Genomic DNA, 27047 nt, shown 5'->3' with positions numbered 1-27047 from the left:
TTTCTGAACTGCTGTAATCTTAAATATATTTCATAAAGTAACATGAAATACCTCACAGCTGATTTGTATAACCCTGGCTAACTTGAGCCTAACCACCAGGAAGGATTTTTTAGAAAAATCAAGCCTTCTGAAACTATCTTGTAAAATTCCCAAATAACCCCAATCTAATAATTGGAAAGTGTGTCAGATGAAATTCAGAATTTCTTAACATTGCACTGAAGTATAGTCAATTGAAGAAGATAACAGTTTTCTTAAGTAGAGTTATATTGATTAAGATTTCTGTGCAGTATTGCCCGTCCAAGTCAATCAAGACTTTGCATAATGGAGCTTTGAGGAGGTTCAAATACTTGGAGACTCTTCCAGGCAGGCACTCTCCTACACTGAGTGTATAATTTAGAAAGTGTACATAACGGGTGGATGTGCAGTTGTGTTTGACGACCTGCTTTTATTCTCCTATGGTAGTTCTCCAGTTTCCTGATCTCAGGACTCTTTTCACACTCTTAAAATAGTTGAAGACTGCAAGAACCTTTGTTTATATAGCTTATATTGATATTTACTGTTAGAAATTAAAACTGGAAAGCATTTATTAGTCTATTTAAAAGTGTCAGTAAACCCATTAAATGATTACAAAAATAAATTTTTTTCATGAGATATATGTATTTTGACACAAAGAAAAATTAATCAGAGGAATTGTGTCATTTTGCTATTTTAAAAATCCTATTTATGTTTAGTTTAGCAGAAGACATTTAGGTTCTTATATCTGCTTGTGCATCCAGTCTGATGTGATGTTGGTGTTGGTTCAAGTATAGGAAAAAAGTCGTTTCACACAAATTTGTAGTTGGAAAAAGTAGAACTATTGCACTAACTTCTTACGATAGTTGTGTGTATTCTTCTTTGATTCTATACCAGTACTCTGAGTGGTATTGTCTTAAAGGTTATTTGCAATGTGAAAGTAGGACACCATATCATACGCTCTTACATTACAATCTATTCATCTGTGTGGTGCTTTGAGTTGATAACTTACCCATGCATGATAGTATACATTGATCATTATTTAAATGTCTGTTTCCTGAGTTTTACAGATCCTCTGGAATATTGATATATTTCATTGTACCAATGAATTATCAAATTATCAAAAACCACATTTTAAAACACTCCTTTTTATGAGAAAAGTCTTAAGTTTTGGGGAGCTGTCAAGCTCACAGGAATGGAAACAAATTTTCCAAAATTATAATTTGCGCCTGATTGCTTCAGTATTCTCAAAGGCAATATGTACTGTCAGGTGTTTTCCTTGAAGTGGCAGGCTCACTTGGTTCTTTTTGAGTGATTGTCTGCCAGCTATTCAACTTAGAGTAACCCATAATTGGCCTGCCATTCTTTCACATAAAAATTGTGTTGAGAAAGGCAGCTAGTTTAGCTTGTAACTCAGACAGTTGTATATTACAAATGCCTTTCTTCGAGCAACCTTTGTTCTTGAGTGTACAGTAGACGTGCCTTGTGCATACTTCCCATTTTGTCACACAAAATAATAACTTTGTACTCAAGGATCAAGAACTTAAAAAAAACTGAGTTTGTGGTGGTGATGAATACAATGTGTATTAGTACAGTTTGATGTGTCTGCCCAGGTTCATGTTTCTAAGGCATCAGCACCTTTACTGACCATTGCTTCTGCATCGCCAGTGCAAATGATATCATTAGGAAAATACTTTTGACCTCTCCAGCCTGCAGAAAGGTGTCGCGAACCCCCAGGGATCTGCCAACCACACTTAATAGATGATATAGACACACCTTATTCCTGGTCCTTTCTCTTGTCTTTTGAAACCTACCCCTTCCGTTTGTGCATACTGAGTTCTAGTCCAATAGACTGTATTTTTTTCTCATCTTGCTTTTAACTTTTACTTTTTCTCTCTGCTTGAATGTTCTTGATCCTGTCATCTTTTCTTAAAAATCTCTTTTTTCCTTCATGTGCTAGTTCATTTTCTTCTTCCATGGTTTCTGCTCTCAAATGGCAGAGGTCTTTCCCTCTCCAGATTCTCTGTAACACACAGTTCACCACTCCCTTCTGGCACATGTAGCTTATTTTAGAATTTTTTTTGAAGACTGGAAAGTCATCTAATAATGACAGATGGCCTAGAACCAGTGACTGTCTTACTCATCATGCAATAGTTTACAATGCTTGAACTTCATGAATTATCACAGAGTGAAGGAAGTAATTTCTTCTGCAAACATTGGGTTGCTCTACACGCCAAGTATCATTGTGAGCCCTGTGACCGCAGCTATGGGCAGAGCTGACCTGTTCCTGCTCTCATGGGGCTTTTCTGTTACAAACTCACTCTGCTTTTGGAGAACTTAAGTTGACAGTGTGAGTAAATCTCGTGATTTCTGGTGCCTTCATGATTTATTTAGGCAGAGAAACCACTGAGAAACAAATCATTAAGTCAGAGGAACTGTTATCCATCTGTCTTAAGTAATCTGTAGAGAGTTGCAGACATTAGAAGAAATTCTAAGGCTGCATAGAAGACTGAATGTATAGTCTTAATTTTTATATTCAAGTATCCTGTGCCTTGGCCTTAAAGCTCATATTTCTTTTTTGTCAGGGTTATATCTGGTTATATTAGTTACTACATGAAGGACAGAGGAGCCTTGAGGCTGGAATGTCTAAAGAGCCTGTGGCAGTATTTTCTACATATAACTTTCTGTCATGTTTATGTGGCTGATGTGATTCTAGCAAAGATATGTTTTGTGTATATCTGTATGTGAAGGGTTTTATTTTAAAGTTTGGGGCTTTTTCTCTCTTAGGCGTTGACCAAGGATCCCCAGGATTACCCTGATAAAAAAAGCCTACCTCATGTACATGTTGCCCTCTGGATAAATTCTCAAGGAGGAAGAAAGGTGAAAGCTGGAGATACTGTGTCCTATGTCATCTGTCAGGTAAAACTGTCATAATGAATAAGACTTACACTGCTTTCACACCCAGAGTAAAAACCAGATCTCTACAGTGTCTCATTTGACCCAAGTAACTGATGCTGTAAAGAGAAGGTTTAGTCTTGGTTGGTTTTACAGCATTTAAAAACATTAGTCAGGGGTATATGACATATTTTGTTAAAATTTTCATAAAACTTTTAAGACCAGTGTTTTTTATTGTTGTTGTTATTTTTTAAGACCAATGCTTTCGTTGAGTGAAACTACTTTGGTGAGACAGGTATATAAAGTTGCTACAGTTTAAATTTGAAATGAACTTGAATGAAAGCATATACCAGTTTGCTCATGTGTCCAGCTATTGCTGCTGCTGCTGCTGCTAAGTCACTTCAGTCTTGTCCGACTCTGTGCAACCCCACAGACGGCAGCCCACCAGGCTTCCCCGTCCCTGGGATTCTCCAGGCAAGAGCACTGGAGTGGGTTGCCATCTCCTTCTCCAGTGTCCAGCAGTAGTCCTTTATCATTCCTTTTGCAGCAGTTTCCATTCTGAATATTGGTAGAATAAGAGAGTAAATGCATGTTTCACTAGCCTGTTCAAATAATTACTTGAAAAAAAATGCATGGTTATATGGAAAAAGGTAAGACATCCTAAAACCATAACTATGAAGAAAACACAGATTATGTAGCAAGATCTCCTTTTTAATTCTTTATTTTGAATGGAGTGGGCCTAGAACCCATCTCTTGCCTTCTCTCTGGAACAGTTTTAAACCAGTAACCAGTTTTTTTTTGAGAGTAGCATGCCTCTCACAGTTAGGGATGGGGAGAAAGGTAGATCAGAAGGGGATTTGGGTTTGCGGAAAATTGTTTTTATTTGTTTGTGTGTGTGTATTTTTTTTTTTTGGAAGCACTTCAATCAAAACAAAGGAGGGAGTTGCATCCCTTCTCTCTGCTTAAAAAAGTCAAAGCCCTATGTCCAAATTTTTTAGTTACTGTGGTGTGGTCTGTTCACCAAAAGGCATAATTCATCTCAGTAAAATTGTTTCTTTTTAATTAATCAAGCATTGCATTTTGTTAGTAATTAAAAAAAATTAGGTAAGCCTTGCAATATGATTGATCTTTGTCAAACTACCATCAATGTGTTTTTATTTATTTTTTTATTTGTAATTTATTTTTTTAATATAAATTTATTTATTTTAATTGGAGGCTATCAGAGTCTTTTCAAAATGTAGGAGTCGTCTGAATAATATCTGCTCTGAACTGTGGATGATGTACATAACAAATGATTTAAGTACATGGACAGGAATCAGCACTTGACTCTGTCTCCCTCCTAGGGTTACCCTTGATTAAGAACTGTTACAGAAAGCCAATTCCTGCAGGAAAATATTTCCATAAATGTCTGACTTGCTCAAGCCCTTAATGTGCTTTGCATATTGCCTTTGACAAGTCTCATCTCAAAAAAACAATTTTCATATTACGCAAATAAAGATTTTGGTAAATAGGCTGGTTTTTTTTCCCTTATATCTTTATATACATGGAAAAGCTCTTGAGATTATTAATGACAGGAGCAGATGGCAACATATAACTGAAAAATTATATAGGTTTTCTGAAATTGCATCTAAAGATGAAATCAAGTCACAGTTATGTTTTGGCTAAACCTGGAATGGAGATGTATGGCCATATGATATATGTATTTCAAAAGTCAAGCTTATATTCCTTGATGTCTAAATATTAGGTCTTACAGTATCTTCTTCTTGGGTCTTATTGATATAAGAAAAGCTCAAAATGCTGATGCTAAATCTAATTTGTTGTATTTCCAACCCTTTTCCCATTTGACTGGTTCTGGGTCTTAGTTTCTTGTTAAAAACAGTTCTTTTATTGATTTATTGTTCTTACTGTATCCCAAGAAAAGCTATAGGACTTTAATTTGCCTTTGTCCCCTAGCAGTGGGGCATGCCCACTTTCAGTATATTTGCTAAGCAAAGCTGCCTACCTCTTTTGCTTTTAAGCACTCAGATTATTCTTTCTCTTTCCTAACACAATCATATTTTTAGAAGATGTTTCTGAAAATGTATGATGACACATTTTTAAGAGAACTGTTTACTGCTCTAAGCAAAGGTACCCTCAGAATAGCATAGCTCCTAAACAGGTTCTCTTTTGTTTAAAATTTACATTTTGACTATAGTGCTCTCCTAATAACTTACTCAGACTATAAATTCCATTGAGTTCAGAGAGTAGTGTTTGTGGTATATAATAATTTACATTGTAGTTCATAGTCTTATTAAACCTAATGTGAATTATTTGCAGAGATCTTAAATTAACTTCCACTTGTTGATTAAGTGTTAAATCCTTTATTATATAACTTTCATCAGACATAATTTTCATAAGGTATGCCTTTAACATAATTTTTCAAGGCTTCCAGTTGTCATCTGTTAAATCTTTTTGCCCATTGGTGTCCTAGTAAAGATGACCACATGGATTCACCATGTCTGGTTGTCCTTGTGACGTATGTACTTTGTGAATTTCACAAATTACTACACTGGCAGTTCAGGGAAGTGCCAACCTTGCTTCTCAGTCTGTTGATAAGGTGTATGCCATATGTTTTTGCATGTACCATAGGGTCTTGCTACATTTGAGAATTAGGTCTTTGATAAATTATGTCACAGCCTAAATGTTTTCCCAACATAACACAGGAAAACCTGTCATCGTTCCAATTCTTTTTAATTTAGTCATATTTGAGCTCAGATTTTTAAAATATAATAAGAAACACGTTTGGGTCACTGTTAAAACTAGTCTTTTGTGGGGATACTTAAAAAGTGCTTCAACTGGGAATATACTTGGAACTTTGTCAACTTTTTTTATAGACATGTCTTACATGAGAACATCTAATGATACATTGGAAAGTAACTCAAGCACCATTTAAAAAAATAATTTGCCTCCACAAATTTGGTTTTTGTTCTTTATTAAAATTTTTTAAAACTCAACATTACTATAATCTTAAGGACAGATCAGTTTTTTAAAAAACTGCAATTCTATTAATTGATCAGATTTCCTGTGTTTGTTGAAAGGCAGTCTGAATATAGTTGTGGTGCATAAAGACACTGCTCAAGGATCTTTCATACTCTTTTTGTCACTGACATCCTATTCCCATCTAATAATTCAGACTTTTAAAATGGCAACAATTAAAGTTGGTTAATTCTGCCTAAATTCTCTTACTGTACAGTGAACTCCTGAAAAATAATTATAAACAAGTCTTTTAATCTGAGATTTGCATGCATGCTCAGTTGCTTCAGTAGTGTCTGACTCTTTGCGACTCTATGGACTATATAGCCTGCCAGGCTCCTCTGTCCATGGGATTCTCCAGGCAAGAATACTGGAGTGGGTTGCCATGCCCTCCTCCAGGGGATCTTCCCAACGCAGAGATCGAACCTGGATTTCCTGCATTGCAGGTCGATTCTTTACTGCAGAGTCCCCAGGGAAGCCCCATAATCTGAGGTTTGCTTCCTTCCTAGTTCTTTCATTATATCTTAGCATGGGTAGAAGCTGGTTGATACACATCCTAGTTTGTTTCTGTCAGAAGCCTAGGCAGAGAAAGAGCCCATTGCCTCTAGTTTGTTGTAAGACAACGATGTGAAAGGTAGCCTTTGCTTTGACCTTGGCGCTGAACTGAGAAGGGACTGATTATAGCAGGAATCAAAGAATAGGATTGACATTGTAATCAGTTTTGCAGAGCAGCTGAGCACTGTGAATAGTTAACATTTATGAATCTGAACATTAAATTCTGTTGTTGCAGACAAGAGAAAGAGTGGAGTTAGTTGTTGGATGTTGGTCCAGTGGTGTGATGCCTTTTTCATTCACACATGGTGATGACACCACCCACAGGACTGTGTATGGGCCAATTTACTCTTACCTGTGAGCTTCCCAGGTGGTGCAGTGGTAAACAATCCGTCTGCCAGTGCAGGAGATGCAAGAGAAGTGGGTTCGATCCCTGGGTCGTCAAGATCCCTTGGAGAAGGAAATGGCAACCCACTCCAGTATTCTTGCTTGGGAAATCACATGTACAGAGGAGCCTGGTAGGCTGCAGTCCATGGGGTCACAAAGAGTCAGACATGACTGAGCCACTGAGCACACGCATGCATTATATCTTGTGCGTAGGTTACTACTGTTGGCTTTCATGCTCTTTTCTTTTCCCCTTGCTCATTTGTTTCTCAGTGACACTTAACAGCTTTCATCAAGAGATGTTGGATACACATACACCCAGTCTTTAAGATGATACTATGATGTTAACATAATAAAAGGGTCACACATTCTTTGGTCATGGCTTCTAAAAGGCCTTTGTTAGCAAGTCTTCCCTGTGTGTTTCTGTGATATGGCAGGTGGAATTATTTAATCTAGTCATGCCATCTTGTTGGTTTCATGTTTCAACAAAAAATAGAACACAACACATGCTGGATTTACATTCCTGGACCGTGGGTAAGTCATTCTCCTTGATCTTCCTCCTGTTAGATGCTTATGACCACCAACAGGTCAAAAGGACTTCTTGGGCTTTGGAATTGAATATATGAAATTTGAATTGTCCCTCTCTTTGGCCAAGTACGTGTGATTTCTCACAACTTTCCCTGTACTGTGTCCTCTTATAGGATGGTTCCAATCTCACTGCAGGTCAGAGGGCCTATGCACCCGAGCAGCTGCAGAAGCAGGACAATTTAAGCATCGATACCCAGTACTACCTGGCCCAGCAGATCCACCCAGTCGTGGCTCGAATATGTGAGCCAATAGATGGAATTGATGCTATCCTCATTGCATCGTGGTTAGGTAAGTGTCCCGAGCTCCCTTATTTCAGCACCCGGTGATAGCAGACCATACGGTCCTCCCTTACCTGTCAGGAGCCTTGTTTAGAGGCACAGTACCACATTGAGCACTTCTTCATTTGCAGTTGGGCATTTGTTTTTGTCATTGTTTGGTTAACGTCTATCTCCCCTCCTAGACTGTCGACCCCACAGACTTGCTACCTATGTAGGCAGATGCCTGCTCCCATGCCTGCACTCAGCAGATGCTGAGGGGATAGAGAGGAGGCAAAAGAAAGGATAGGAGAAGGTTTTAGGCATCTCCTAGTCTCTGAGCTTACTTCGTTGTCAGTTTAATCAGTGAATTTTCCTTAATAAGATTTATTGTATCTTGATTATTGTTTCCTCTTGTCTCAGACTCTAAATGTGTTTTCGCATGGAGTGAGAATGTACAACTTTTAACATTAAGGCATTTAACTTGTATTTGATTCCCTTTGAATATCCTGCTCTCGCTTTTTAAAATTTTTCTAAGACCGGACTCATTATCTTCTAGGAATTCGTTGATACCTAATTTCTCATCATCTCTGGAGGGTCCATCCATCCCTGACAGCTCATTCTTTCTTTGACTTTTTGCCAGGTCATCAGATTGTCATCTCTTGCTTGGAAATGTATTTCATAACCAGCCCTGATCATATTTCTAGATGACCAGCATATTGAGAGTTACATTGCTTTAAGGTCTCTGCTCACTATGCCGTTGTACACAACGATGAATATTTTTAGAATAACTGCCTAATAAAGTCCCTGGCTAGCTCCTCACTATCTGTAAGTCCAGTTGCCACTGACATCTTACAGTGTGTGACTTGGGCAGTTATAGATTGACTTTTCTAGCTGCAACCTTTATTTCTAGCTCAACTTATTTTGTCTTCTGAATATGGCATTCCTTAATCTGTCCCTGCTTCATGGAAAATTCTCCCCCTCCTCTCATTGAAATGTCTGGCTTAAGACACAGTCTTTGGCATCATAGGGACCTGGGTTCAAACTCTGGTTCTGTTGTTCATGAACTCTGGCTTTCGCAAACCTCTGAAGCTTGGGGTCAGCCTTGGTCTCTGGCGTCATAAACTAGAGTTGTTCTGAAGGAGCCATTAGAGATGCACTTGAGATGCTCCACCCAGGCCTGGGCAGGGTTAGTGCCTAATCTTGACCACGCCCCAGTCACTGTCAGGCCTGTGCAGAAATATGTCCAGACTCCTCTAGTCCATCAGATTTGCATGCAGTTATCTCTTGGTGTTCGTTTGTAGACTGAGATTGGACAGATGAATCATCAAATCACATACTTTCCACACTGCTCTTGTTGAATGTGTTTCTGGGCTCCTCCCCCCCAGCATGCCCCCTTCGCCCCCACACCTCCTTCTCTCCATTCTCCCATCAGTGTCTGCTCTGGAAGTGGAAACTCATTTTTGACATTTGCCTAAGCAAAACATAATTAGGAAGATAAAATTCTGCTACCAAAATCATCATATAATGTATTCTCAAAGTTGAGTTGTATTTGATGATGTTTATAAATCCTCAGCTGGGAGGAGGGAGCGTAAGTGCACAATATTTTTGAGCTTCCTTCTTTTTTTTTTCCTCTCCTCTGCCTTGAGTGCTTACTCTATCAGAAATTGTAATAAGTCCTTTGCATATGTTATCTCATTTAATCCTTTCAGTAACCCCATGAAGCTCTGTTGTATCTCCTCCATTTTACAGAGAAGAAAGCTGAGGCTTAGAGAGGTAACTAACTTGGTCTTGTCACATCGCTAGTAAGCGGCCGACTGTGCTTGGACTGGGAGTCAGCTCTGTGTGACTCCAAAGCTTGTGCTTGTACCACCACCACTTCTTACCTGTGGGAGGCTGTGACCCACGCCCTCAACCAGGAGTGGCATAGTGTTGATGCGAAGACCTGGGGGCTTCATCCTCTTCATGCTTCCTCTTCTCCCCACTGATAAACCCCTGCACAAAGCATTTGTTTTTTTAGAGTAGATCTTCCTGGTTTTAGTTTGGATCATCAAGAACCTGGTCCAGAGGCTAACCATTGCCCTTTCGTTCCTTAGTACTGAATTTTCTGGTGGCCTAGAGCTGAGGAGAGGTAGATGAAACAGGCCTCATCTCTCAACTGATATTTAACAGATAAGGGTGGAGCCTTGTATTTCAGCAGAAGAGCCCTAGGTGGTAGATCGTAGTTGGTAGACAGGCTGATGCCCACTTGGATATCCATAGACTGGCTGTACAAGGAGCAGACCAGACTGATTTTGTTAGTTCCAGGGTTGTACTTAAGATCCTTTTCATATCCATTAAATTGCAGGCACATAGTAGCTGCTTAGAGACAAACTTTCTCATCATTGTGGCTGTCTTAGAATCCAGTTTTCATGTATTATTTTCAAAGCTGGTAGGCTGGGGAGCTTCATCTTCAGAGCGTTCTTGGTGTTACTTAGCGCCCTCAGTCTACCAAGAGGACCATGTGACCGTGTGCACATCGCCCCTCTCCTACCTCCATCGTCTGAAAGCTCCTGTTTCTGGGTAGCTGCTTAGGGCTGCTGAAGGGCCTGTGTCTCTCACCCTGAAGGAGCTGTGGCTGCTCCCCTTTTTATCTTTTTCGCATTTTTATATTCTGCTACTTGACAGTTTTTATGTCTAAGACATGTGAAGTTGTCATCATTGTGCAGTCTGCCTCCTCGCACCGCAGCCCCGGCATCACCAGCAGTATCCACATACCTATCTACATTTGTAGTAAATCTCCCAGTGTTTTATCTTTACTACTTTGCTCATAGGAGGGTCCACAGTAATGAAGTGCAGAACAGCAAGTGCCAGTCACCATGAAGATGTGTAGAAAATGTGGAAGCTGGCTGGGCAGATCTGTGTAAGCATCTGCCCCCTGCCCTTTTCAGGAGCTGCATTTTGATCTGCATCCTTTGTTCCTCCACCCCAAGGGAAAATTAGGGTGGCTGTTCTTCACTAGGGGATTCGAGGCCCCTGTTATCAGTTCTCACTTAGCCTGTGGTTTTAGAGGAGGAGGGAGGAGATAGGGAAGTGGTAGGAAAGAAGGGGAGTGTTAGGGGGTGCCTGGTTTCTAAGAGGTGCAAGCTATAGGCATAAAATTACTATAATTTGTTTTTAAAGTTCTAAATCTGTTTTCTTTATATTAAAAAAAACTGCAGTTAGTGAACTGACACTGTTAAATGAGTTGAAGTCTGCAAATGTACACATAAAATATAAGCCCTCCAACTGTCTAATCACAGACATAAAATAATTCTCTTGCTTTTAATGTAGTTTTTATCTTTGGCTAATGAAATGTATTACAGTGTTGAAACTTCAGTGAAGTTTGCTACTTTGTCCTTTTAGCTAGTATAAAGAAATCAGGAATAATGGCATAATTTCATTTAGGAAAATTATTAAGTTCATGATTTTTTATTTTTAAGACTCCTTTGTGGAGAGCAACTATATTTTTCAACTACCTCTTTTTCTGTTGCTTTTATACTGCTTTCCTTGAAATGAAAGGCACACATCAAGTGTTGGTTTTATCCTGTGGCTTCACTTTGGAAATTCTCTGACTATTTCTCCCTGTCAGAATACCTCCTGAAGTCTGTCTGGTGGCATGTTGCATGGCCAGGTGTTCCATATAGGAAGGTCGTTTTAGTGAAAGGGAGAGAGGATAGTCTATTAAATGAGTGAATGAATAAGTCTGTTGAATTGAAAGAATAATTTGTTCTCCCTAATAACTAATGGTCCTCATTATCCCACAGTAAAATGTGTATCATTTTTCTGAAACCCATGCAAGATTATTGCTATTGGGCTTAAATAAAGCTAAATTTTACTCTTTTCCATCTGTGAATAGAAAAAAATATAGTATTACTCTTCTTATACAATAGCCCTATGGGAAACATGGCCACTAAAACTTGGAACTCTTAGCTTTTGTTCTCTAGACTATAGGTTTTTTTCTCTCTTGTTCTAATGAAAGCTCTCTATATTCTGTGGATGAAATATTCACAGTATGCTCCAACATCCAAATAGTCTTCTGTACCTAGCAAAACAGGCTGGGAATGAGAATATTCTAAAGTTCATTCTTGAATTTCATCTTTTAATAAATTTATATTTAATGCATGGCAATACTTAAAATTATATAATATCTTTACTCTGATGAGGAATGATTTTGTACAATAACTTTCAAGTCCATTTCTTCATGGTCAGTTATAAAATTTCAGGCATTTGGCTATCAGGGCTGTTTTTTCATTGGTTCTGAGAAGTTACTGATGTTTGAAGAACATGAGAACTTAAAATTTAATCTCTGAAAGTAGTGCTTAAAACAAGGCAACATGCTTAAGCCACTGTGTTCCTGAGTTAAACTGGAAAGTAAAAACCCCTCTTTTTATAAAATGGCCATGCCACCTTACAGAAGGTGGTTTCTGTCAATACACAGAGTTGAGTGGCATTTTCTAAGAAATGAAATGCCACTGCAGGCTGTGCCATGTATGGGTGTGCCTTTGGTAGACCCGGAGAGATACACATACAAAGGTGGTGGTGGGAGTGGGATGATACCACCAGCAGGTGCCTCCGGCATTGCTTTCTTGATCAATGAAGACTTTGCCTTTTTTCATGATTAAGCTCTCAGAAGAATGTACATACATGACCATCATTTCCAAACCTTAGATATTTAATATGACATAATTTATAATAAAATTTAAAACAAAAGATTACACCAAATGCAATGTAGGATAGTAAGTCTTCTCAGCAAATAAGAACCCCCTCTTCCAGGCTGGGTGCCAATCCAAGCATGTCACTGAATGGCTCATGCTCCTGGCTTTCTTATGCATCCATGGAACAGGTGAATGTTGAAGACCTGAGTAATGGGTGCTGTGAAGGGTACAGAGTTGAGCTGGCTGAGGCTCTTCAATTATAGCCCAGCCTGTTGAGTCAATTTCCCTCTTGTGGGAAAATGTAGGGCCAGCACAAGTACATATCCCAAAAGAGGCAAAATAAATTTTTCAGTGTTTTGGAAGAAGCAGAGCCCACTTCTAGCTGGGGCCACCCAGGAAGAGTTTATGAAAGTGGAGATATTTGAGCACTGTGGGTTTGCACTGTGCGTGTGGAGTTGGGAGTGGCTATCTGTGTGACTGTGCTTCCAGCACAGTGATGAGCAGCAGAGCCCTGACTTCCAGGCCATCCCAGCTGCTCTTCAGGGCACATGAGGGAGTTCACAGAGTCTCACAAAGGGTATTCGTTGCACTGCATTGCACCTCAGTCTTTACAAGGTGAGCTTGTCCCTGTGACCTGGGTTCACCGTGCCAGGGGCCTGCAGTGGCACTGTTTACCTGACTCAGGCATACCTCTAAGAACTTAGAGCCCCACCAGAGCATGCTGAGAGGAATTGCTAGGAGTAGTGATTTCTTACTCTGACTTTGTAAGGCTTGGAGTTTCCAAAGGAAAATGGAGATTTCTCAAATTATTAAGTTTGATCCATTTTAAAAAATTTAACTCATTGAGGAGTAATTGGCAAATATAATTGTATGTATTTAAAGTATACAGTGTGATGACTAGAGATATGTTTACATTGTAGAATGTTTACCAAGATCAAGATAATTAACATAATCATCACCTCACCCTTCTGTGGGGCAGGGGTAGTGTGGTGAGAATGCTTAAGATCTACTTGCAGCAACTTTTAAGTATGTGATACTGTATTATTAATTATAGATCAAGATTTTAAAGATCATCGTATTAAACATACTAAAATGATGCCAAGACTGTGTAGCCTATAGAAAAATGGATAAGATGTAATAAAGTGAAAAAGAGCTGAGTACAGCATTGTGCACAGATACTTAAACTGTGTAAAATGTATACATAATGGATAATTCAGAAAAGTGTAAAGATGATGAGTTTTAGGTTCCTCCTTTGTTGAAAAAATATAAATATTCTTATAACTAAAATAAGACAGTTTTTATAAAATCAGATGGGGATAGCTTTGAAACATGTATATTATCATATGTGAAATAGATCGCCAGTCCAGGTTTGATGCATGAGACAGGGTGCTCAGGGCTGGTGCTCTGGGATGACCCTGAGGGATGGGATGGGGAGGGAGGTGGGTGGGGGGTTCAGGATGGGGAACACTTGTATACCCGTGGCTGATTCAAGTCAATGTATGGCAAAAACCACTACAATATTGTAAAATAATTAGCCTCCAACTAAAATAAATTAATTAATTTAAAAAAATCAGATGGAAAAAATGGTTAAGCAGTTACTAACTCACTTGTAAAAAGGTGGGTGTTTTAGGAACCTGTAGCCTGACTCTGCACATCACCCCCCACCCCATATCTACCAACATAGATGGAAAGAAGAGGATTTTGCTGTAAGAGAAGCGGAATCTTTTCTTGGTCTGTTCCTTTGTGTTATTTTCCAAATATTTTTTCAGCATAAAGTTACTGTGTTTTCTCACATCTCAAAATAGGAAAGAAGGTACTTGCAAGTTTTTTTCTTGCTTAGAGGTACAGGTCTCATTAAGTTAAAATTCACGTTCAGGGCTATCATCAAGGGCATTAAAAACAATCCTGTCTAGCAGGATTTTTTTCTCCATTGTGATTGTGGGAGTTGTCTTTTGCAAGACAGTAAAACTCTTGGGAGTTTACTTAACCCAAAGGTTTGGATATTATTTCTTTTAAAATACTCAGACATTTCTCATTTATCTTATGGAGAGGTTTGTTGTTGCTGTGAAAAGCAGATTCAGTTGCTTGCCACTTGTATAGTCAGTTGTTTATCATTCAGTTGGATCTGTAGTATTTAAAATTTTTTTATTATAAAAATATTGCAAACGTGTAATAGTAAAGAGAACTGTGTAAGGAGCTCCCATTTGCTCACCACCCAGCTACAACCATTCTGCAGCTGTGGCCAACCTTCCTCCTCTTCACCTCCTCTGATGATTTTGAAGTGAACTCTAGACGTTGTATCATTTTATCTATAAATATTGGTACTTCATTTTGCATTTCTGAAAGGTAAGGTTCCCCCCTTTTAGCATAAATGTAACATTATCACTATGGGGAAAAAACCCCCATAATTCCTTTTTTCATCACATATCCAATAAATGTATTTCCCCAATCGTACTGTGAATGCATTTTTCTTTTAAAATGAAGCTCCTTCTTTGAACTGGAATCCAGTCAGAGTCCAAATGATAGTTAATCTTCTCTATCCCTGTTTTGTTTTTTGACCCTTCCAATTTATTTGTTAGAGAAACCGGCAATTTTTGTCCTATGGAATGTCCCTTGAGTTTGCTGATTGCATCCTAGAGATAGCTTTTAACACATTCCTCTGTCCTCTCTGTTTCTTGTAAAATGGTAACTAGATCTAAAGACTTGCCCATATTTCAGTTCAGCTTAAATTTTTGCTAATCCAACTTCCTAGGTGATGGTCTGTACATTTGTGAGGAGATGCATAATGTCTGATTGGAATCTAACACATTTTGAAACAAACTCAGATATATAGCATGAGAGATACTTAGTATTCAGTTTTCCTACCTTTATCAGTGTGTAAATTTTCTTTTTTTAGAGTTGAAATATAGTTGATGTACAGTGTTATTTAGTTTTAGATGTACTGTGTAGTGATTTGAGATTTGTATACATTATGAGATGATCATCACAGTAAATCTAATAATCCTCTGTCCCCATACAAAGTTAATTGCAGTGTCATTGACCATACTCCTTATGTTATATATTATATCCAACTCCCTCTCCCTTTTGACAGTCAGCTGTTTGCTTTCTGTATCTGTGAGTTTGTTTTCATTTTGTTTTACTTTTTAGAGTCCACATTTATTGTTATCCTGTGGCATTCATCTTTCTCTATCTTATTTCACTTGGCATAGTACCCTCTAGATCCATCCATGTGTCACGAATGCAAAATTTCAGTTTTTAGTGACTGAGTAATATTCCTGTGTGTGTGTGTCACATCTTCATCCATTCATCTATTGATGGGTCCTTAGATTGCTTCTGTATCATGACTATTATAAATAATGCTTCAGTGAGCATTTGAGTCATGTATCTTTTTGAGTTAGTGTTTTTTTCCCCTGATAAATACCAGATGCTAAATTGCTAGATCGTATGACAGTTCTATTTTTAATTTTTTTGAGAAACCACAATACTGTGTTCCATAGTAGTTGTAATAATGTATAATCCCACCAACAGTGCACAGGGTTCCCTTCACACTACATCCTTGGTAACACTAGTTATTTGTTGTCTTTTTAATAATAGCCATTCTGACAGGTGTGAGGTGATAGCTCACTGTGGTTTTGATTTGCATTTCCCTGATGATTAGTGATGTTGAGCATCTTTTCATGTGCCTGTTGGCCATCTGTTTGTCTTCTTTGGAGAAATGTCTGTTCATGTTCTCTGCCCATTTTTAAAATTAGGGTTTGGTGTTTTTTTTGGTGTTGAGTTGTATGAGCTTTCTGTATATTGAATATTAACTCCTTATCAGATATATTATTTGCAGATATTTTCTCCCATTCAAGTGGGCTGCCTTTTCTTTTGTGGATAGTTTCCTTGTCTGTGCAAAAGCTTTTTAATTTGATGTGACCCTGTTTGTTTAATTTTGCTTTTGTTTCCCTTGCCTAAGAAGATATAGCCAAAAAAATACTGCTAAGACCAATGTCAAAGATGGTACTCCTTAGTTTTTTCCTAGGAATTCTATTATTCAAGTCTTATATTTATAGAGTCTTTAATCCATTTTGAATTTATTTTTGTGTATGGTAAGAGAAATCAATATGAATTTCTTACATAACATGCATATAGAAAAGTTCACAAGAACCTAACTGAACAGCTTGATGGATTTTCCCAAAGTAAACACATACCAGTGTAGTCAGTCCTGAGCACAAGAAATAATATATTACTGTATCCTCAGAAGCCCCTCCTATTTCCTTCTAGAGATTATCCTCCATGCCCCAACAGAAAATTACTGTCATGACTTACAACATCATAGATGAGGTTTTCTTATATTTCAGTGCTGCATAAATTATGTCTTTACTCTTAATGTCTGACTACTTTCGTTCAGTCTGTGAATTGGGTCCATGTGGTCGTACTTCATTTCTGTCTGCTATGAATATCTCACACTGTGTGACTACCTCTCAATGGATTCTTTCCACTCTGGGTGGTTATCAGTATTAGGCATTCTTGTACATCTTTTCTGTTGAAAAATTATATGTATTTCTGTTGGGTCTATACTTAGGAGCAGATTGGCTTGGTCATAGCGGGCATATATGTTCAGTGTTAGTAGATGTTACCAGTTATCTAACATGGTCCTACTAATTTAGAGCTGCTACTAGCAGCATTTGAGTGCCTGACATTCTTAGCAGTACTTGGTGTTTTCCTCTCTTCTTCATTTCATGTTGTGGCATAATGTTATGGTTTTAATTTGTGTTTCTTTGATGACTAATACAGTTGAGCACCGGTTGTCATGTTTATTGGCCATTTGAATATTTCCTTTTGTAAGAGGTCAGTTAAGTCTTTTTCTACTTTACTGTTGAGTAGTCTTTTTCTTACTGATTTGCAGGCATTCCTTATATGTTCTAAATGAGTTCTTTGGTAATATATGTTGCAAACGTTTTTTATTTGGAGTACTTTCTTCTAAAGGATAATTTACATACCATGCATATCACACAGTCAGTGTATCAAAACACAGAATATTTCGATTGCCTAGAGAGTCCCCTTGTACTGCTCAGTCCATACCCTCCCTCTCACAAAAGGAGCCACTCATCTGATTTTTATAACCATATGTTAGTTTTGCCTGTTATAGAATTTTGCATAAGTGATCTCCTCTGGTATATGCTTTTTGTGTTCAACTTTTTTCACTTAGCATATTTTTGAGATTCATACATCTTGTTGCCTATATCACTATTGTCTTTTTCATTGCCAAGTAGTATTCCATGGTATATGCTGCTACTGCTGCTAAGTCGCTTCAGTCGTGTCCGACTCTGCGATCCCATAGACGGCAGCCCACCAGGCTCCCCCGTCCCTGGGATTCTCCAGGCAAGAACACTGGAGTGGGTTGCCATTTCCTTCTCCAGTGCATGAAAGTGAAAAGTGAAAGTGAAGCCGCTCAGTCTGTCCAACTCTTTGCTACCCCATGGACTGCAGCCTACCAGGCTCCTCTGTCCATGGGATTCTCCAGGCAAGAGTACTGGAGTGAGGTGCCATTGCCGTCTCCAATGGTATATGCTACCAGTTTGATATTCATTCTCCTGTTGATGGACCTCAGATTGTTTCCAATTTATGATTATTATGAATAAAGATGCTATGAACATTCTTATACAGGGCTTTTTATGGATGTAAGCATTCACCTTTTAAAAGTTCATTTAAGTACTTTTTTCTTTAATCATACTAAATTTTCAGTTTGTTTATTGTTCTCTAGGAAGTCCACATATACGAAGGCATGGATTCATGGAAAAGATTCATTTCCTAGAAAAAAATTTTAGAAAAAAAAATTCACATTAGGATTTCATTAATTAGCTTCCCTAGTATTTTAAGTGATTTGTTTAAGGTATACTTGTGAATACCAGTTATTCTACTCATTTGTAATTTTATTCATATGGATTTTTCCTGCTTCCCTATAGTTGTATGAACATACGTAATTGACTACTGTTGTTATATGCAGTTGCATTAGTAAAGACCTTGTCTTTTGGAAGATGATTATTTCGTCAAATATATCAGCCTCCAAACCTAACACCCTGAATTTGGAGCATTTTAAATACTGCTTGAGAATGGGGACAAGTGAACATTCTGAAAACAGATAAATAGTTTACAATTGTTAGAAAATACAATGGTAGAAAAAATAATCCTGGTCTATATGTTGCATTGGAGGTATGTCTGATAAGAATGGGGCAATCTTAAGTAAAAAATCACTCCTGAACTCATCCTGTCCAATGCTCATGATGTTACTTTCTATAAATACTCTTGAAATATGAGAGCTTTGATCCTGTTGCCAAAATAATGTGAGATCCTATAAATTTTCTAATTATAAATGACAGTATTTTAATTTCATTCCACTGTGCCTCTGTCCTATCTCGTCATTGTCGCCCTCCCCCACACCCCCACTCCAGCCCAAGAAAAATGGTGTGACTGGATCACTACAAGTCACAGGGTTGAGTTAAAGCACACATTATTTCCATGACTGCTCTTCCCCCACAAAACTGGTGCCAAGCCCAAGTAGGCTGCTCCTTCGTTTATTCTGTGCCGGACCAAATGGTTAAAGTTATCTGTCAAAAGCTAGTCTAGTAGAAGTTCTTTTTCTCAACTGGGACATAAAGTCTGTTTCTTTCAGACAGTTTGGGAAAGCTCTGCATAGAAGAGATAAGGAACTTGGAACTGAGTTTTATATCTCTTGGTTGCTCAAAGACTACTGTGATTACTTACTGTCTAGTGTGCAGTTTAATATTGATTATACAGTGTATATGCATGTATGGAAACTGTGATCATAAAGAGTTTGCTTTAATGTCATTTCTGACAGTAGTGTTTCATTTTGGAAGGACAGTAATTACAAATGGAGTTCTATGTAGCAGTTATATTTTGCACTTTTTAAAATTCCGAATCTACCTCTAGGTGGCAGCACTAGACACTTTTTCCCTGTTTCATTTCAGGCTTAACGATTTATGGAATAAGTAGTAAAACTTTTTTTAAGTTTCCTGAAACTTTGAAATAAGCTGTTTATCACCAGTTTTGTGCAGATTTGGAAAAATTAACTTCTGTGTTGAATAAGTTTGGGGTTTAAATGTGAATTTTAACCTTAAAAAAGGATTCTAGCAGTAATGATCCATATTTTTAACATGACTACTTAATATGTTTTCTTAAAAAGATTTAACTTAACCCTCTGTGATTTGCCAGTTGAACTTAAAATTGTCCTTCCAAGAAAATCACTTCTTTGTGATATTTTTGTATTCAAGTAACTTGTACAAGGGTTGTTATATACCTAATATTTTAAGGTTATTACAATGTCTTCTCCCTATTTTATATTGAAAAAAAATATGCCATTTTGACTTATGGCCAGTAGTGCTGAGATGAAGTCCCTTTTCTTGAAAAAACGTCAGCTTGTGAATAAATCTGAAGCAATTAGCTGGGCCAGTTGGCTTTGTGATTGCCCTGGGTAGATAAGGGTGGCTTGTGGGAATGGACATTTAAAGTAGACGTTTCATAAGGCCTGGTAATTTTTATAACTCTCAGTCACTTTTTGGGCTTTTGTCCATAAGTAGCAGGACAATCCATGTCCAGTTGTGGTGTGTTCAGCGGGCAGGCTGCCTCAGGTACACTCAGTGGATATGGCTAGTAGGGAGGCCTATAAAAGCTTTCGTTGCTTCCTGGTTGCAGCCCAACCAGTTTTGTCTGTGTGCAAACCCAGCTTTGTTTTGTTCCTTCATATTTAGGTTGTGAATGAAGCTTGTCTTTTAGAAAACCCTTGCTTATTTTTTTCCATACTCTCTGAAGAGTATTGGCCTGGGAAATTGATGGAGTAATCATACCATCAGAGAAAAACTGGAGCTGCTTTCTCATAATCCCGAATAAAGCAAGACATGTGAATACAGTTGGATTCACAACTAGAGGTTCAGGAATTTGCAGCAGTTACCCTTCACTGCAGAGAAGAAATGGCACCATTCACAGGCGTGGGCCTGGTTTCTCTCACTCCATTCCTCTCTCTGTCCTTGTCTTTAAAGGAGAGGATATATATTCCCCCACACTTCACTAACTTGCTGTTTCTCTTAAGCTGTAGGTAACTTGTAAGATAAAAATGTGTAGTGAGCCTTGGGGTCACGTGGCTAGTGAGCCATGTGTTCCATGTTACAGTAATTTATATCACTAACCAAGAACAGGTTTTCAATTTGTTTTGAATGTATAGTCTTTGTTTTTATTATACACTATCATGTTGGGAAATACTCACTTTAATTACTACAAAGAGCAGCTATTAACTTGGCTGCAACATGAACGTGTGTTTCATGTATTTTTCCAAATGTGTAATTTTGAATGAATATTAAATGATGGATAAATAATGTTCACCTACTATTTTATTTTTTCATTCATGTGGCATTTATTGAGTGCTTTTTACATGATTGGCATCATTGAAAACAATTTGTCCTCTAATGTCTGATTTAAACTTTAAAAGTGCATAGTAGCTCCATTTTGCAGGTGAGAAAACCAATACTCAAGAATCTTTTCACTTTTTCTTTTTTAATCACAAAGCTATGCACTTCTTTCCAACTCTGTCCGCCAGCCACCTCCCCAGTGGGTTTTTTTTTTTTCCTTTTCATTCTTTTTTCAGCACCTTTCCACTGGCAGAGTCAACCCTAAGTCTTTTATGATTATGAGATGTCACTTGACAGTTGACCAGCTAGGATTTAGAATCTTGTCACTGAATTCTAAATATATCTGTTAGATTATCTAACTATGCAAGCTGTTGATAGAGATAAAACAATTTTTAGATATTTTTAGTATTTGAACTTTTATGCTCAGTGACTTTTACATTACTTATTTATGTTTATACTAAAGTAAATATGATAGCTTTATTTATATTTCTAACCAAAAAATACCTAGAATTCTTAGGGATTGCTAAGGAATACTTTCAAGAAAATAAGGTATAGAGAATAATTATCTTTAAGTATAAATTCATATAGTAGATTTTGACATATATGCTTTAGTCAATGATAAGTTTGTTGGCCTTAAAATCTTTCCTTTTCTCAAATAGCTTGGGGAAACAAGATAGTGTAAACTATGCATCAGTTGATTTCTTGTGTTGTTTTGATTGAAATATAGAAGGTATATTTGGCTTCAGGATTGTCCTGGGGCATTTTGGCCTACAGAATTTATAGATCATTGTTTTTGCACGTATTTTAAATTTCTGAATTCAGAACAGTAAAACCATGTTGCGTTTTGACAGATGCTGCTACTGAATTTTAACCACTGAATTAGATAGCAACCTCCATGCTGTTAGCTACTGAGCCAAGATGGAATTGACCACCGCATTGAAATCAGGGTTAGCAGTTGTGTCTGCACTTGAAGGAGTTGTAATAGCAGTGAACTTGTTTTCCTTAACGGGATTTTTATTCTCTGTTTTCAGTTTTAATGGTAATACTTTGATTTTGGAGATATTAATAGTGCATTTTGGGGGAGATTTTCACTGTAACTTTAAGAAATGGTAAAACCATCCTATAGAAGTAGTAGTTTCCAAATGCAAATGTCCAGTAGCCTGTTTCTGCATTGTTTTGATGCAGTTTGTTTTGTTTATAATTTCCTTAAAAAAAAAAGTCATTTTTCTTGGTGATGTGAGCCTCTATCTTGAGTTCAAATGGTTGTGTATGTATTTCATGAATTTGAAACAACTCTTCTGATTTCTTTGTAGCATTTTTAGGAGAAGGGAATTCCAATAATTGTACCTTTCTGAATTTATTTTTTCTTTGACATTAATAGGACTTGACCCCACCCAATTTAGAGTTCATCATTATCATAAAGATGAAGAGAATGATGCTTTACTTGGTGGCCCAGCACACCTCACGGATGAAGAGAAATACAAGGACTGTGAAAGGTTCAAATGCCCATGCCCTACATGTGGAACCGAGAATATTTATGATAGTGTCTTCGATGGTTCGGTTAGTTGTTTTTGTTTCTTTTGTGAGTGAACTAGTATAAAGTCCTCTTTCTCTCCACTGTATGTGTAAAAAGGAAAAATGTTTTTATGTGTTTAAAGAATTTTGGCATCATATGAATTCTGCCTTCACAACTTAACGTTATTTCTGCTTAAAACCTCTTAATACAGTGTACTTGAATATTTGTTTTTGGCTTCCTAGAATGCTTGGCCTTGGTTTTTTAAATGGAATCTCCTAAAAATTCTAAATTATCTTAAAGTATTTTTATGGTAATTCCTTAATTAGTAACCTGTATTTCTCCACTCCCAGCCCAATTTATTAAGACTTAGAGCAATATTTTCCTTTATCTTAAATCAAGTTAATGGGAACTAAGTGTTTCTGGAAAGTTTTTGTGTATCTTTACACATCCCACTTGCCTCCTTTTTGACAAAGTTACTCTGATGATCTTTTCTGCTGTCTTTGCGTATCAGGCATTAAAAAAGTCACAAGCAGACATTTCTCTCAAGAAGTACTGCCAAAAAATGTATCATTGACCTTGGATCAGAACTTGAAACTTGGCCAATCTACTTGATTCCACTGCAGTGTTATACATGTACTAGCCGTTGGCAAATGAGTAGGCAGCAGAACCATGTAAAACCTTGAAACTGAAAGAAAATACATCCTTTATCTAAATTAAAAGTAATTATTTTAAGTTAATTTGGACAAACAGCAGATGTTTTGCATTTTTTTGAATCAAAACAAAGCAGTCTTTGGAAGCAAGTGCAAGGAAGAGGCAGACACAGATCAGCAATACTTGCTAAATCCTTGAGTTTTGCTTCATTACAGCTGTAAATAAGATAGTTAATTGCATGGAGGCTTGACGACTTGCAGATGGGCTAACTGTGGAAGAGCCGATGTCAAGCTCTAAAATCTCTTCCACCTGGAATTGCTTAGTGTGGCGGGGTAGGGTTATGTACCAGATTGGAACAGGAAACCAAGATGTTTTAAGTATCAAGAAGGAAAACAAATGCTCCAGAAACCCCAACAGTTTTCCTGTATATTACATTTGCTTTGTCTTTGTTCAAAAAAAAACAAAACGTTTTCTCCAACTACTAATAATTCATTCTTTCAAATTTGTTCTCTTCTTCTCTCTCCCCTCCCCCAAATACATTTCATTTGTAGGGGACGGGGTTACAGAAATTTTAGATTTGCTAAGCTAATGATGTGATCATTTTGTAGTGTAACAATTTTTAGGCTTTATTCTTAAATATTAAGTTGGCAGTACTAAGCAAACTATTGTCATTAATATTCTTGCATTGTCTTCAAGTTTGGAATGAATAAATACAAATTTAAATTTTTGCTCACTATCTCTAAGAAGGATGTTTATTTCCAGTAACTTGACTTCACTGGTATTTTCAGAGGGGAGACTACTTTATCCATGGAGTCTGCCATGTATTGAATGTAAAAAAAGTGATTGCAGGGTTTTCCCTTCAGTTTTCTTCTCCATTATCATGGTGACAAGAGTGGAAGCTATGTGTGACTGAGGGGATCTTTGAGTGGAAAGTGGTTGAGAAAATAAAGTTAAAAACTTAACAATAAAATGAATTAAGAATATTGTACAGCAGGACAGCATGTAAGTTTTTAGGCACAGAAACCTTTCATAATCTTTTGTTTGTCTGTCTTAACTTCTGTAGGGAACTGATATGGAGCCCAGCTTGTATCGTTGCAGTAACATCAATTGTAAGGCTTCTCCTCTGACCTTTATGGTACAGCTGAGCAACAAATTGATCATGGACATTAGACGTTGCATTAAAAAATACTATGAAGTAAGTATCTACCATGAGTTTCTTACATATGCAATGTACTTAGATTTGATACTTGTTTTTAAATGGTTTTTTGTATTATTGGGTTTTTCCCGAAACTGCGAATTTCAAAAAGATGAAGGAAAATGATTTCATTTTTCTATTGGGGATTTTCATCTCATTTTATTTCTAGAAATGAAGCTTTTGCTTTTAAGAAAAAATGAGAATATAATCAGGAAGAGGTTTAGTTTCTTGCTACCTAAATAAAATGAAGTTATATGGTCACTCATATCTTTGGGCAGAGGAGGAAAAGTCAATATTAACCTTTCTTTGCCAACCAGAACTGTAACATCATGTATGGTGATTTTTAATAAACTGCCAACTAGCTAACACTTTGTGTTTATGTGGTAATCTAAACCATTTCATAGCTTAATTTTCCAAGGAAATCAGAATATACGTCTTTTAAATTTAAATGCAGTTTGTCTGTCATTTTAAAAGAGAATGTCTAATTTTTATAAACATATAGTAAAAATTCCAAAAGAGTGAGTGAGCTGTCTGCATTATAAAGAAGCCTTCTTTGAAAGTTTTGGTTTTGTTTTTAACACATTTCATATGAATGAGTTTTTTCTCTTAAAAAGTTAAAATTTTAAAAAAAACCCACATTTCCTATTTGATTTTTCTTAGTGTTTCAATTATGTCACTTGTCATCTAAAACATTTTCTATTACTTTGAAACCTCACTGTAACTTATGTAAAGAGGCTATATTGGCAAGGCATTTCCAAAAAATGCTCAGGTTCTATTAGGTAAGACTCTTGACTTTGATCAGTATCATTTTATAATTTCTACTATATGTTACTTAACATACAACGTAGCATTTTCTTCTTTAAAATCTAACTCATTAGATGAAAATCAAGTATTAGATCATTAGGATGAAGAGTGAAAACACAGAGTTCTAGTGTTGTGATTTTTAGAGTAGAATAATTTATATTTGTCAAGGAAAAAAACCCAAGTAGGATTGTCTGAAGATATTTTTAAAATAGTAATTATGACTACATTTTGGGAAGTCTGAAATATTTTAGTGAATAATCCTGTGCTGCACTTAATGAACATTGGATGGGAATAAAGGTTATCTGTGGGTTCACATTCCGCAGTAGATGAAATGTTCAGCACGTGAAATGTTAGGCCTTTATTTAGCATAAAGAGCCCAAATCAAAACTGTTCAGCTCGTTTACAGACCTCAATGGGCAGAGCATGATTCTTGACTCTTGGGAAGAATTCGGAATTTTCTCTCTGTGTTTAGTCTATCAGATTCTTCACCATGGAAATGTTAATACTAGGAGAAGCTCATCTATTTCCTTCTCTAAGAACCGGCAATCTGTTTTGACTAAGTTAGGAATAGGCAGAAAAATGATCTTCTGAATAGTTAGAAATAACCCTAACTGAAAGATTGATTTCTAATTGTGTGTGTGTTGTGGTGGTAGTGGTTATATATTGTTCAAGCTAAATAATCTAGCTTTAGGCATCCAGACATTTAACCCAAGGTTTCTATAGCATTTAATTGTCTTATCTATCTCACTAACAGTTACAGTTTTCCTGTTGTTAACTGCCTACTTGATTGACTTTCCTAAGAAATTTCAAATTAAAATACCCAAATGTCATTCCTACAGTTGAAGGGTGATATGACTGTCCTCAGAATTAGGAACCTATTTCTCTTTTTATTGACATTAGGCATATGTGATTGTCTGGGAGAGAAAGAAATCCAGTATTTGTTCTTTTCCTGACCCCATGATGAACAAATGTTTCAAATATCCTCAAAATCAGAGCTTTTATATGTTATACTTTATTGTTACACTTTTTCAGTAAAGTGTTCTCTTTCTTCCTGACCCCAGACTTAAATGAACTTTGCCAGTAGAGGGATATGGTGTTCTTTTGTTAATGTGCCTCTAAATGATACTGGTTACAGTTAGTTGAGTGTGATACATGGTATCGGTGGTAGTCCTGCTGGAGGTCAGTAGACCAAGTGTACTGGAGATAAGAGTGCTGGTAGTAAGTACTATGGAGAAGGCAGTGGCACCCCACTCCAGTACTCCTGCCTAGAAAACCCCATGGATGGAGGAGCCTGGTGGGCTGCAGTCCATGGGGTTGTGAAGAGTCGGATACAACTGAGCGACTTCACTTTCACTTTTCACTTTCATGTATTGGAGAAGCAAATGGCAGCCCACTCCAGGGTTCTTGCCTGTAGGATCCCAGAGACGGGGGAGCCTGGTGGGCTGCCGTCTATGGGGTTGCACAGAGTCGGACATGGCTGAAGTGACTTGGCAGCAGGAGCAGCAGTAAGTACTAAGATTAAGTGTCTGTTCTCTGAAGCTAATGACCAGAAAGTTTCCTCCTATTTTGCAAGTTAAAAAATGCTCCCCATTGGACATAAAATTATGTCCAGTGAGAGCAAGAGCCTCCATGTTTTTTTTCATGGTAGTTTTAGAATCACTGCAGGTGAAGAAGAACATACATTGAGAAAGGAGTCATCTCCATAAGGAAGAAGATTTAGTAATGTTAGGTAGGTAGAATAGGGAAAAGGAGTCCAAAATGGCAGTGGCTAAAAGACAAGGAAGGGAAAAGCCCACGAAATTAGAACAAAAGAAAGTCCGAGGAAGGTCCGAGGACCGGAGTAAGGACTTCAGGTAAAACAAACAACACTCCTGGCTGGCCCAATTTACATAGGACAGGCCCAGGGAGAGATAAACATATAAATAGAGGAGCCAAGCTAGCTCTCTCTCTCTCCAGCGCGCTGGGGTGCTCTTCTCCTCATATCTTTGGATCGATGTGCCCTCATGCTGTGAAGAAGGATTTTCCTGCTATCTTCTAAATAAAATAGAGCTGTAACACTGATTTGTCTAAGAGCTATAACATGGTCCATTCGAGACCTGA

The 27047-nt window shown here is 37.4% G+C and overlaps 1 protein-coding gene across 1 annotated transcript in view; it reads left to right on the top strand.

Annotated features, from left to right (window-relative positions):
* The window catches only part of POLA1 (DNA polymerase alpha 1, catalytic subunit), a 290911-nt gene that overhangs the window by 120096 nt on the left and 143768 nt on the right, over positions 1 to 27047 (top strand). The window contains exons 31-34 of the mRNA XM_052662950.1: positions 2800 to 2931; positions 7557 to 7731; positions 22163 to 22341; positions 24012 to 24143. Of these exons, the coding sequence (XP_052518910.1) occupies positions 2800 to 2931; positions 7557 to 7731; positions 22163 to 22341; positions 24012 to 24143 (618 nt within the window). The remainder of the gene's footprint in view (positions 1 to 2799; positions 2932 to 7556; positions 7732 to 22162; positions 22342 to 24011; positions 24144 to 27047) is intronic.

Source organism: Budorcas taxicolor, chromosome X (genome assembly GCF_023091745.1).
Source record: "Budorcas taxicolor isolate Tak-1 chromosome X, Takin1.1, whole genome shotgun sequence".
NCBI lineage: Eukaryota > Metazoa > Chordata > Mammalia > Artiodactyla > Bovidae > Budorcas > Budorcas taxicolor.
Note: the sequence above shows the minus strand (reverse complement) of the source record. Positions and strands in the feature narration are given on the sequence as shown.